The 13,285-nt window shown below is 63.2% G+C and overlaps 1 protein-coding gene across 1 annotated transcript in view; it reads right to left on the bottom strand.

Annotated features, from left to right (window-relative positions):
- Positions 1-1,754: 1,754 nt before the first annotated feature.
- SLC7A5 (solute carrier family 7 member 5) overlaps positions 1,755-13,285 on the bottom strand; it is a 33,237-nt gene continuing 21,706 nt past the window's right edge. Inside the window, exons 3-10 of the mRNA XM_026494632.4 lie at positions 10,591-10,696; positions 9,641-9,685; positions 9,098-9,221; positions 8,170-8,273; positions 7,642-7,738; positions 7,067-7,216; positions 5,243-5,420; positions 1,755-4,128 (exon numbers count right to left, since the gene is read on the bottom strand). Of these exons, the coding sequence (XP_026350417.1) occupies positions 4,073-4,128; positions 5,243-5,420; positions 7,067-7,216; positions 7,642-7,738; positions 8,170-8,273; positions 9,098-9,221; positions 9,641-9,685; positions 10,591-10,696 (860 nt within the window). The 3' untranslated portion in view covers positions 1,755-4,072. The remainder of the gene's footprint in view (positions 4,129-5,242; positions 5,421-7,066; positions 7,217-7,641; positions 7,739-8,169; positions 8,274-9,097; positions 9,222-9,640; positions 9,686-10,590; positions 10,697-13,285) is intronic.

The following is a 13,285-nucleotide window of genomic DNA, read 5'->3' as shown; positions in this document are numbered from 1 at the left end:
TCAGGTTATGATCCCAGGATCCTGGAATCGAGTCCCGCATCAGGCTCCCTGCTCAGCAGGGAGTCTGCTTCTCCCTCTCCCTCTGCCCCTCCCCCTGCTCTCTAATAAATAAATAGAACCTTTAAGAAAAAAAAAAAAAAGGTCTGTCTGGAGGCAGGCACACGCTCCCTCCCTGGGGTCCTCGTGACACCCCGAGGTTCCGGAGCTCTCACCTGGCCCGGAGATCACCGCGCCCCCTCCCACTGGGCTCAGAATTCCCCTCCCCTTGCCTGACCTCACCCCCACAGCCTGCACTGCACCCCACACTCATAGTGGTTGTAGCTATTTCCACGGGCAAGGGTCCCCGTCTTGCTGCTGCTGGCCCAACACCCCCAACCCCCTCACCAGCAGTCCATACAAGCACCCGGTGAGTTTGGTGAGCCTGGAGGATTTCCTAGGAATTGGGGGACGGTGAGAAGTCTCCTGTAGCTGCCAGCCTCGCTCCTCGCCTCCCTGGGGCTCCTCGGAATGTGAACTCGGCTGAGTGCTTGCAGGTTGTGGCGTGGACGTGCCTAGCACCCCCGCCTCTGTGGACCTCTTTCCCCGCTCCCTCCCTCCATCTCCCTTCTCCCTGCCTCCATGTCCCTCTCCCCACCCCTCACAGGAAGAGCAGGACCAGGGTCCCAGCTCTGGTTGGTCTAAGAAACTGGTTTGAGAACCGTCCTTTGAGGTCCTTTGAGGTGTCGAGACAATTTCATTGGCAACAGTGAAAGGACAGCCCGTCCCTGGGCCGGGGCCGGGGCCGCAGGGTTCCCACCTGCTCCCCTGGGAATGGATGTGGGATTTGTGTGTGCTCCTGGACGCATCATGAGCTGTGTGTGCGTTTAGTGGGGCTCCCTGGAGCAGACAGGGAGCAGCACGGTGCTTGGGTGGGAGTGTGGACCGCTGTGGGCACCTGGCCCCCAGGGGCAGGGTGCGAGGGCATGCAGTGAGGGCAGCAGGTTGGGACAGCCCTGCCCACGCAGCCCCTTCCCCCCTTGGCTTTGGGGCTCAGTATGCAGGGGTGCACACACGGAGTCGGGGTGCCCTGGTGTGCTCGGATGGCAGGCAGCCCTCCCTCACCAAGCCCGTCTCAGGAATGGAAACCCCTCCACCGAGCACCCAAACCTGCGGTCCCAAGGCTCAGGCCGTGGCTGCCCCACAAAGCCCTTCCCACCCTGGCAGATCCTTGTCCCACCCACCCGTCCTCTAGGCCCTGTTCACACACGAACGCTCAGGACACAGCGTGCCGGAGTTCCGTTGAGTGTCGTCTGTGGGTCCGTGGAGGAGTGGTGTGGCCGTCAGCCCTGTCCCACTCTGGGGCTCGGACGAGATACTCAAGGATGCTGTGGAAATGAGGGACGGGGCTTGGCCCTCCCTCCTGACCGCAAGCTGGCATGAGCCTCCCCCTGCCCTCCTGCTGCTGGCCCCGGCAGCCGCCCCGGCCCGCGGCCCCGCTCTCTTCCATCTCAACTGCAACGCCCCCTCCGAGAGGCACATCCCAACTCCCACTCAGGCCCCTTGCCTCCTTCCTGGCCGGCACCACCCATCCTGAGATGGGGGCTGTGGCCACCGTGGCGGGCCTCCCACGCTGCCGGCCTCAAGGAGGCCACGCAGCGAACGAATGAGGTGGGCCAAGACACACACGATCAACCCCCCTTATGCAGACAACGCCCGGGATCATTCCTACACCCAGAATCCGGCGCTGAACAAAAGACACGGACAACCACCAGCAGTACTTAAGATTTTGATCGTGTTTCTTCAAAACCAACGAACCCCCCCCCCCACAAACCCCAAACTCCCCACCCTGAACCAGCCACGTGCAACAGGTTAGCCACTGACGGGAAGAGAGAGAGACGTTAGGCCACACACGCCACTCCGCAGTAGGTGTCGCGGCCGGCTGACGTGGCCAGGACACACGGGGACGCCAGGACAGCGGAACACCGCGCAGCAACAAGGGTGGTCGTCAACCCCGCAAATAAATACACATGGAGCCAACAGCATCCTTTAAATTAGTGACACGTCAGGACTGGGTAAAACAGCAGACCCACGCACAAAGGCTTGCTGGTAACGACAGGGTTTGCTTTAAAACAAAAAACACGAAGCCGGACAAACGCGCGTGCTCGGGACACGCGTCAGGAGAGCGGTCACAAAGAGCAGAGTCTCTGCCTTGCCCAGAACGCCACTGTGAAGCGCCACCCCGTGTCTGCGGGCAGGAGGGCCGACTCGGCACCGCCGTCTGAGGGCCCCCCAACCGGACCGGGTTGGGGGCGCGGCTCCAGGAACGGCAGCTGGGGCCGCTAACCCGCCTTCACAGCAGGCTTGAGAACAGCCTGTGACCCGCCTGCGTGAGAAGGAAACCCTGGCCCTCCCGGCCCCCCATCCCTGCAGGGGTGACGGTGCTTCGATTCCCCAGATCCGCCTGCAGGCTGCCAGGACCCCTCGGCTCCCCGCATCCCTCCCAGAGCCAGCGCTGTGCTCAGACACAAAGCAGGACGGATGGACAACGGGCAGACTTCTCGGTCTCCCGAGCTGCTTCCAGGTTGCTCTGGGTCCTGGAGCCCGGACGGATGGTAGCAGGCTGGCCACGCCAAGCTCACGCGGCCCTGCGGGGCTCCAGCCCGATGCCTGAGGGCTCAGCTGGACCTCCGCTCTGGCCTCAGCTGCCACCCCTGGGAAAGCTCCACGGGCACCAAGACGAAAGCCCGAGGAGTCCGGACAGCTGCAGTGAGAGCAGCGGCCCCAGCGTCCCAGCAGTGGAGTCGGGCCTGGGGAGGGCCATGCCCCTGGTGGGGTGGCGGCTCCCCCCAGGAGCCCGAACCAGCTCTAGGCGGCTTGCTGGGGTCAGTTCTTCCGGCCCCGGAGAGGGTGGTCTTGAGGGACTACCGGTGGGAAGCCCTTCAGGACTCCCCACCATGGTGTCTGCCATTCTGACCTGGTTCGCTGTAGATTTCAAATGTGAGTCTTTGCCTGGAAAAACTCTCGGTCAGTCCCAGTACCGGATATGGAACAGCTCAGAAGCCACGCGACCATAGCCCACACCCGAGTCCTCCTGCCGTCGGGCCTCCGCTCATGCGGGTGTCCAGGGCGGGGTGCGCGAAGCCAGAAGCCCGGTGCGTCCCAGGTGACCGGGCTCTAGCCCAGACGCGGACCCTGCGCTGATGTCCCGGGTGGCGCACATGGTCGGGAGCTTGGGGTCGTCAGCCGCTCGAGATCTCTGCTCGGGGACCCTGCCTGCGGTGGACACCAGCCGCGGGAACCCGCCTTCCGCCGAGCTGGGGGGGCCAGTGTCAGTCACTCTCTCCAGGCAGCTGTTCTGGAGACCTTCTCTTCTCTCTTCTGGGGGTCGGGGAGGGAACTACACTTGGGTCTTTAAGGCAAAGAGACCTAAGTCCCGAGATTAGTTTCACTAAAGTCACTGCATCTGTAACAACAACAAAAGAAAGCCAAGCACGTGGTCTGGCCGCCGTCCATCTGTCAGTGCAACTCTGAGGTCCACACGGCGAGGTCCGAGTCTTGATAGCTCGCTCGTGGGACTGGAGTGTTCGTGGGACTGGAGTGTTCGGCGCTTGGCATCCCTCCCTTCCTGGGAGCCTGTGCCGGGCTGGGCCCCACAACACGACCTGGTCCCTCGGAAGCACACCATGCTGTGGGGGGCGGAGGGCGAAAACCCGCCCCACTCCCCTCATTTCTTTAGAAAATCATCATCTTGGTGGTGTCAACTTGACCCAAAATTTAAATAAAAAAAAAACACCACAAATAAACAAAGGCTGAAAGGTGAAAGTCCCAACGCGGCGACCAGCCTGCGGTGGGTCAGGGGCCCGGCCTCTTCGCGGTGCTACACTCGTGGAGGTTAAGACAGACGTTCGCTTTCTGGGACTAAAGTCGTACCAGTTTTCACTGTGACCCCAGCCCCCTGACCCAGTGGAGGGACGGAGCGGGGCGCTCAGCTGAGCTGCCTGGATGACAGGACCGGAGTCGCTTTTCAAGGGGTGAGATGTTTCAACACCATCTTTGTTCATTTTCTTTCCGGCAGCTTCTCGGTGCTTCTTGCTTACGTCTCCTGGGGCACCACCTGCATGAGCTTCTGGCAGAGGACCGTGGTGGAAACTGTGGGCGGGGGGACAGCTTAGTCAGCTGAGGGCAGCGCCGGGCGGTGTGGGCTGCAGCTCACCCCGTCCCCTGTGGCCACACCTCCCAGAGCGGCAGGGGCGGCTACAAACCCAGGGCTCTTTCGGAAACCTCCCGATGCGTGTACACGCGCCCGGGGCCCACGGGCCTCCCTGCTGCTGGGAGCCAACCCGCATGTCACCCAGCTGGTGTGGCCGAGGAACGTGGCGGTAGGCAGGCATGGGCTCCAGCCCTCGGCCTGTGTCAGAGCCCGGGGTTCTCAAGAGCCCCGATGGGACGGAGGGTCCAGGCAGACGCCAGGACCGGCAGCTGGCACGCCGTCCTCAGGATGACCACGGCTCGCCTGCAGTCCTGCAGAGACGCTGGAGCAGGTGGGCATGCACCAGGGGCCCAACCAACACCTGGCACCCATGGACCCTGCAAGCACTCATCGTGGGTGCTAATCTCAGGATAGAGGGGGTCCTGCTTCAGGCCCCTGGGCGGCGTCTTCTGAAAAATGACTGACAGGGAGCCTGTGGGCTGGGCTGGAAGGAAAGCTTCCCCCAAATGACCGAGAGGCGCCAGTGAGAACGCAGGACGGCCACCTGGCAAGCGGTGCTTGGGGTGCAGGCCCACGGATGCCCTGACTTTTCTAGAATCCTGCCACATTCGGCGTGATTTCAGTCATGGGACCTAAGCTTGGCTTGTGAATGGAGCCCAGGACGGCAATCCTGGGATCCTGCCTTGTCCTTCTCTGCCTTTCTAGGTCAGCCGGCTGTGTTTAAGCTGGTGACAGACGGTGGGATTTCATTACTTGGCAAAAGCAGCCTGCTTCTCTGGAATCCCTTGTTCTGAGATTAGCTGGTGCCAAGCTGAGCGTCTTATCCCTGAAATACGTGTCCAGACGTCACTGCCCAACACGCCACAGCGCCCCGAACCTTGGTCAGCACTGTAAATGCCTCACTGCCGGCCCCTTGGCCGGGGCCTCGCACACTGTCACCGCCCCTGGCTGACCCTGGGACCTGGGACAGGGGGCGCTCAGCTGTTCCCGGATGAGGGGTTAGACCAGAACTGCAGACGGCCGCGGCCCCGGGCTGAGGACAAAGGTACTCACAGATGCTGTGAAGGAGCCACTTGGGCTTGTTTTTCCACCAGACCCCAAGGAAGTAGACAGGCAGGCCACTAAGGATGATGGTGAAGCCAATGCCACACTCCACGGGGGTCTTCCAGAAGGACACGGCAATCAGGAAGAGGCAGGCCAGGATGAAGAACACGGGGAGGGCCAGGTTCACCTGGGGATGTGGATGGGGAAGTAGCTGAGGCCCGCAGCCTGTCCTCCATCACTCCCGTTCCACACCTCCCACCACCTGCTGTTCTGAGTCCCATCCACCCTGCTGAATGCACCCTATCCCGTGTCCTTGCTGGGGGCATCTTTTCCCTTGGGACCCCCGTCTCGGGCACCCCCTGCACCCCCACTCCAAGCCACTCCTGTGTCCCGGCCGAGCTATGGACGGCTCTGACCTCCGGGGCCTGTTCTAGCCTTTGCCAGCTCCAGCCTGCGTGGTTTTCTGAGTCGGCCTCACACGAGGCAGCCAGGCTCCTGACCACGGAGACCTCTACCCGCCCTCAGCATGGGGGGCCGGGCAGTAACCACTCCAAGCACAGAGAGTGCTGATGGGCAGATGGAAACAAGCAGGTTGGTCCCTTGACCCTTCCCAAGGTCAGGGAAGGTCAGCCTCCTGGTTCCATCACAGGGTGGAGACCTGGGCCCAGCACCCGACACAGTCACCCAAAGGAGGGGCCCCGCGCTTCTGGGAAGACCGTGGCCACCCACTAAACACACAGCAGCACTCGCCTTCTCAGAGAGCCCTTTGTGGACAGGCGGGGCTGCAGTCTGCAGCCGCCCCTCCCGCCCCCCGGAACGCGGCCCACCCACAGAGTTCAAGGCAGAGCTGCAGACACGCCCACAGACCGGCTGGCGGCTCCCGGGACGCTCGTCCCGCTTCTGCTTCTCTGTGCCTTCCGCCGGGCAGCCTCATCCACACTGGGGCTCGGCCGTCTGTCTGCACACCGGCAGACCCCGGGGGGTGACGGACGAGTCAGGGTCCCACCAGCTCAGTCCACATGGCACGCCCCGCCTGCCCCACTGTGACAGTGCCAGTCACAGCCCTGGCTGATGTGGGGACGGCGCCCCCCACAAGCGAGAGCTGAGATGATCCCGGGCACTGAGGTTGCCTTGGTCTCCCCAGAGCCTCTCCTGGACCCCGCTGGCCTCTGCAAGACTGCTGGGTGGGGAGCAGGGAGGAGGCTGGTGGACAGGTGCCCATCGTGAGGACCACATGCTAGCAGGTGCTGGACAAGGGACAGGGCCGTGGCTGACGTGCGCACGGGGCCTTTGCTGCACCCCTTCTTGGAGAGACGGTGTCACTCCGGGAAGCTGTACCCCAGGACCGAGGTGACAAGGGCCAGCACCCTGGTTTCTCCTGGGCAGGCCGAGGCTAGGGCGGGCGCTGTGGGCACCTCCACCTGCACCCCAGCTGGTCTCCCCTCCTGCCCTGGCACCTGCCCCTGCCCCGCAGTGCTCATCACCCCCCACCTGGCACGCGGGTTCCGTAGTTACTGCTTCTGCCCTCCTTAGAAGAGAGGCTCTAGGGGACTTAGGGGTCTAATTTGTCCTCTGATGAACCCCAGCACCTGGAGTCACGTGGTCGGCACTTAAGAGGTTCCCGATAACAGTCATCCTGTGAAACAGCTACCTCTCTGCGTCTCTCGGAAGCACGTCCACACAGACCTACTCCAGCCTCGCCAGAATGTTTTGGAGAAGGTGCCCTAACCGCCGGCCGGCGCAGGGAAGACGGAGGGACAGCGGCTCGCCTGGCCACACGCCAGAGGGCACAGGACTGAGTGGCTGTGCCGGGCCGACCGGCCGGCCGCTTACCTTGATGGGCCGCTCCAGCTCGGGCTTCCGGTACCGGAGCCACAGCATGCCGGCGATGGCCAGGGCCACGCAGAGCCAGTTGAAGAAGCTGAAGAAGTTGATGACGGAGAAGATGTCTGTAGAGAAGGCGTACAGCAGGGTCATGACGCACTGTGAGCAGAGAAACGCGATCTCGTGACGAAACGCCCGCAGAGCTCCCGGAGCGGCCCGCGCCCAGCCGCCCCTGGACAGCGCTCGCTTCGCACCCTTCCACGCTTCCCAGGTCTTCTGTTTCACAACCGCTACACGCAGCTTTTGGAATTAAAAACTTAAAAAAAAATATCTCTGAAGCGCAACGTGAAGACCCACTCATGCCAATGACTCATGTCTCAGTGTCGCCTCGAGTCTGCAGCCAGCGGACAGCAGGCGGAGCCGGGACGGGCTTCGTGCGGACAGAACGCGCAGCCTCCCTCCCCCGGCCTCCGGCTGGGAAGCTCCCAAGACGGGCCCCGAGGGACACGCCAGTCTCCCCCTTCAGCCCGCGTGCCATCGCCCCGGGGACGGAGTGCAGGACACTGGACGGCACTGCCGCTTACCGTAAAGACGAGGGACGGCATGGGTGTCAGGAGCTGTGGGTGGATCATGGAGAGGATGGAGGGCAGGTGGCCCTCCCTGGCCCCCACGAAGAACAGCCTGCGGGGAGAGCAGTGGCCATTCAGCCTCCTCCCCACGCGCCCCCAGGCAGGGCAGGGAGCGCAGAGGGCACATGCCCCTGGGGCTGGGCTCCCTGCCTGGGCTTCTCGGCGTCCCTCAGGGGCTCAGCTGGCAAGGGAAAGACTCGACCTTCCTCACCTCCTGTCCCCCTGGGCCTCCAGTGCCCTGGGCAGGGTTTCGAAATGAACCCGTGAGAGTCCAGAAGGACACAGTTGTGTCACCTCCGAGCAGAGGACCGGGGGACAGAGTAGAGTTCACGGTTCCCCTACTTCCGTTTTACTCAAACAGGACAAAACATAACCTCAAGCACACATTAGAAGGCGGTGTGCCACGGCCTCCCCCGCGCCAGCGGCATCTCCTGCCTCTCCCCAGAGCCCGGCAGACGCAAGGGTGTTTGGGTGGGGGCTCACCGAGAGGACGTGAAGAGGGACCCATTGACGGAGCCAAAGCAGGACAGGCCCACGAAGACGGGGATGATCCAGGACATGACGCCCAGGTGATAGGTTCCGAAGTCCTACAGAGACAGTGAGCGTGAGCCTCTCGGCCCCCAGGCACCCAGCACGGGACTCCAACTTCTCCACCCGGACAACAGGCCGTCCTCACAGCCTGGCCCCAGCACACTTCTGCCTGCACGGCTTCCCGCATGCCCATCGTGAGACGTCTGCAGTTGGAGTGACCCCGTGGGGTCTGCACTTTGGGGGGCAGCCCCAGGGACAGGACCCGGTTCAGCACGGGGCCCTGCGCCTCACTCCCCATCCACACCCGCAGGCACTTGTACCCTGCAGGACGCCAGGGTGGCCCTGTGCACAGCCTCCCTCCATCAGCACATCCGCTCAAGGGAAGGGGAGCACGGCTGTCTCTGGCTGGGCCCCCAGTGGCCCCCCCCCCCGCCCCCCGCGCGGAGCTGGGTGTTTACTCAGAAGGTGGAGTGGGCGGGTGTCGCAAGAGCTGAGGCCCTGGCTCTGGGGCTTGGTCTGGGGGTTGACAAGGCACTCAGCCGGCCGCCTCTGCGGGGTCCGGAGAGGCCGCGTCGCTCCGCTGAACCCAGGGCCCACAAGTGCAGCGTGCATCCGGGCTGCGGGTGGGGGAAGGCCACCTCCCTGCGCTCGGCTTGCCTGGGACTCACCGTACCCCCAGCCCCACACTCGGCTTTACAAGTCACACAGACCGGCCTGGGGGAGGTTGGGCGACGGGGCTCCCGAGACCCCGGGTTAAGAGCCAGGGCCCTACTCTTTCGGGGGGGTGGCGAAGCACAGCTCCACCGCTCCACGGAGGATGTGGTTCACGGAGGAGGGGCCTGGTGTGCCCGGCCTCGCAGGCTCTGAGGCGGTGTCTTACCACGGCCACAGCCTCGGACGTCAGCATCTGCTCCGTGGACAGTGTGGTGAAGTAGGCCAGGTTTGTCAGCACATACACCAGGGTGACGATGGGGAGGGAGATGATGATGGCCAGGGGCAGGTTTCTGGAAGGAGTGGGAGGGGGGCGTCACCCAAGGGCAGCCCAGCACAGGGCCAGACTGGACGGTGGGGAGCTGGTGTCCCCTCCAACACAGGGGGGCCGGGTCCTGAGCCTCACTGCGCGGGGAAAGCGGCCACCAGCACGGGCAAGGGGCTGGAAGCTGGCAGGTGGGCGGCTGCGTGAACCTGGGCCAGCGACTCAGGCCCTCCAGCCTCGGGCCCCGGGCCTCCGGGGAGCCTTGTTCCAGGCCACACGGACACCATGCAGATAGTGAGGAGGGGCCAGAAGCCAGCACCCCGCCCCAGCACCCCTCCGGTGAGGCCCTGCTCTCGTCCGAGGCCGGGCCCGTGGCTGCCTCTGAGACAGGACCAGGCTTCCTCCTCCTCTCACGTTAAAATAGCACAAGTCTGTTCATACTCATACCTGTAGGGGTTGATCATCTCCTCTGTGACAAAATTCAAGTAATTCCTAGAATTGAGAGAGCAGAATTTCATAATACATTCCTCCCACAATTATTAGGGAAAACAACTCAGACCCCCCGGGAGCCCCTCCTGGCTGTTCTGGGCCCGCAGACTGGGGCTCCCCCCACACCTGCAGGGGTCCCCCTTGGTGAGCAGCTGGGGGCCCCATGTCCTGAGGGGAATCAGTGCTGCCCACCCCCACGTGGCCTGTCCTCTGATGCATTCTGACCCCCGGGCAGCCAGCACGGTCTCTGAGGCAGAGGCACAGCCCGGCCCAAGGGGGGCACCCTGTGCACCTCCCCCACACGCAGACCCGCTCCATGTGCAGCTCTTCGCGTCCACACCGAGCACTCGAGGGCAGACTCAGAGGCCACGTGGGGAAGAGAGCCGAAGGGCAGCCCTCACGGCTTCCGTGTGCACGTGGAAGGCGCTGATGCACTAAGCGTGTTCCAAGGCACCCCGTCTGCTGCCCGACCCTCTCCTGCATCTTCCCTGCCTGCCGGCCTGCCCGCCTCCAGCAGCTACTCCTAGGACTTGGGACAGCCTGGCCCGAGAGCAGGGGCCGCTGCTGGGGACCCAGGGGACGGAAGGTGTCGGCCAGGGCCGCAGGCAGGTACCTCGCTCCTGGTGGGGAGAGAACCACCAAGCCCAGCACCTTGAGCCTAAATGCTTCACGTCCGTCAGCAAAGGTCTGTCCACAGGAAGCAGGCTCGCTGTGAGCAGTGCCCAGGGCTGCACTGGCGCACCCCTGTGCTTTTCTGGGATGCGTGGGGCTAGCAGCAGCTCGACGGCCTTGCCTGCGTGCCCCAGAGCTGCCCACGGACGGCCAAGAGACCCGGACCGCTCGACATGTGAGGGCCCACACAGCCTGTGTGTCCCAAAGCCCAGAGGCCCTGACATTCTAGAACCTACCATCCTCCATAGGCAAAGAGGCCGCTGTACAACGCCAGCACAATGTTCCCCACGTCCAGCTTGGTGCCCTCGAACGAGAACTTAGGATCCAGATTGGACACGTCACCTGGAAAAGGCCAAACAGACAGAAAGGAATGCCAGATTAGAGAGCACTGCAAAGAGGTCACACCACAACTTCTGGAATGTTCCTGGAGCAAAACACAGTCACAAACAAAAACGCTGGGCTGAAGGCTTTCCACTGCAACAAATTAAACGCACCTGCTGAGCCACCTCGCCCGTGTTCCCACAGTTACCCTGGGGCCAGGAGCGAGCAGGCACAGCTGACCTGGGGGACATGGTCCCCAAGACACCCTAGCCCACCCGCGAGGGGGAGGAGCTCTGCAGACCCTCGGTCACTCTAAGTGCCAGGCGGCTATGCACGCGCTGAGGGACATGTGCATCCACCTGCGGCTCACTCGGGTCAGGAGGAGGGGCTGGTCAGGCCCGGTCACCTCAGAGGACACCCCCTGCACCCGTGACACGAGCCCCAGGTCGGGGCACCCAGGCTTGAGTCTTGGCTCCCCCTTACGTGCTGGGAGAATCTCGAGCTGCTGACCTTAAACCCAGGCTCCTCGCTCGTGGGACAGAGTTCAGAGCATGACCTGTCAGCAAGTATCAGCAGGAAACTTCTCAAAAACAACTCAGATCTGTCCCTGGAACCCAGTAGCGCCCGAGAGACCGCGGCGGCATGAAGTGACGGGGCCGTGCAGCGCGAGCACCTCCCAGAGAGCCGTCCCTGGGGGCATCTCGGCCTGGGTCCTCCGCCTAGACAGACAACAGCAGGGACAGGCAGAGCTCCGTCCACCTCTCTGCTGACCGTTTCCACCGGGAGCGGCCCAGGGGGCCCTGGCGTGTGGTCACACCACCCCAGTGTTTATCCCCCATCCTCTTGGGACACGTGTCATGGGTTTTAGGGCCCACTGTGATCCAGGAAGGTCTTGTCTCAATCCTTGCCTCAAATACATCCGTGAAGACCCTCTCTCCACGTAAGGGCACAGTCCAGGTCCCAGGGGACACAGGTTTAGGGCTGCCCAGCTCTGGGGACGGCTATAGCGGGGACATGGGACAGGGCTGGGCACTCAGCCCATCTGCAGCGGCCGCCTGCCAGGCACACACAGCTGGAGGACGGGCAGCACTCTTGGTCGGGTGTGGACCGCCCGTTAGTTTGGGGACCATCTCTAACGGAGTCCTTGTGCTCTCCATGGGAAGGCCTGGGTGGTACCCAGCTGAGAAGCCACTGGTCCAGGCACCGCGGGGCAAGGCAGGGATGGGACCCCGACCCACAGCCGGTGGGTCTGCAGGCGCCCCTGGGAGCCCAAGGTACAGGGGTGATGGCCCCAGTCATGGCAGAAACAGGACACTATGACAGCAGGTGAGGGGTTCGCCAAGGGGACCGCAGAAGGGAGCTCCCGGCACACCTTGTCATCTCACCACCAGAAGCCTACACTTCCAAAGCAGCTCAGGTCTGTGCCGTGTTCTGGACTCCGCTCACGAGCTTGTTTGTCCTGACCCCACAGGGGTGCTGAGGCCTGCGATCTCAAACCCCAGCCGGGACGTGGACGTGGCCACGGTCTCGTGATAGATAAACAGGCCCCGGGGTGGCCGGCACCTCACCCAGCCCACTGCCCCCTCATGTGACCTGTCTCAGAGGCCCAGGTCCTAGGACTGCCTGGTCACAGAGTGGTCAGCAGGCTGGGTGGACAGGGGCCATGTAGAGAGTGGGCTCAGGACAGCACCCCCTTCATCCAACAGCACCCCAGAGAGCTGCCAGACCCGCCCCCCCCTCGCTCCCTCCTGGCGGGTCCCCCAGAGAAATGGTCTGCAGAGCTCCACCACCTCCCATGGCCCTGTCCACGTGCTTCTGCTGCCCAGCAGCTGGGGACATGGAGGCTCGGGCCACCTGTCCGGGGGTGGGGAACTGCCAGCTCGCAGTGGGATCCAGGATCACGACTGAGGACTCACCTCTGGGGACCATGTGCGCGAGTCCACACCGCCCTACCCTTCCCAGAAGCCCCAGCTGCTCCTAAGAGTCTGGGGGAGCCCGCTGAGGCCGCTCTCACTCCCCCAGACCTTCCGAGGACTGCAGGTCCCCATGGCCACTTCTGGAGCATGGAAGGCTTTCCACACAAAGGCTCCTCTCACGGAATGCAGGCGTGTCAGGAAACTGTAACGTTCTCGTGAGTCTGCCCCATCTTCCGACTACAGCCACTTCCATGTATCTTGCTGATCATTCAAATTAAAATTTTTTCACATCGGCTGTGTACAGATTTGGGTGCAGTGGTTCAAACTGGCTCCCCCCTGAATTAGTGACCCTGTGTGCACGTGTGTGATGGAGACATTCCATGCAGAGGTCACTTTAGGGGCCAGCACCCAACCTGGTGCAGGAAAGGGGAGATGTGGGTGCTCAGGACTCCCGGCTACTACGGATGACGTGCGGCGACAGGGAGAAAAGTCAAGGTGCGACACGCAGCCTGCAGTTTCCAGGGAAGAACAGGCGCTTTCAGCCCCGTGCAACCTCCCGTCTTCCTTAGGCGCCTCTCAAGGTGGCCACCAGTCCCGAGCTGGGACACGTACACGCAGTCGTCTCCTAAGACGGTCACGCGGGGGGTGGAATTCCTGACGTACAACAGTATTTTCTGGGACTTACAGCCTGGTT

Source organism: Ursus arctos, unplaced genomic scaffold, assembly GCF_023065955.2.
Source record: "Ursus arctos isolate Adak ecotype North America unplaced genomic scaffold, UrsArc2.0 scaffold_19, whole genome shotgun sequence".
Taxonomy (NCBI): Eukaryota; Metazoa; Chordata; class Mammalia; order Carnivora; family Ursidae; genus Ursus; species Ursus arctos.
This window is presented reverse-complemented; position numbering and strand designations above follow the sequence as displayed.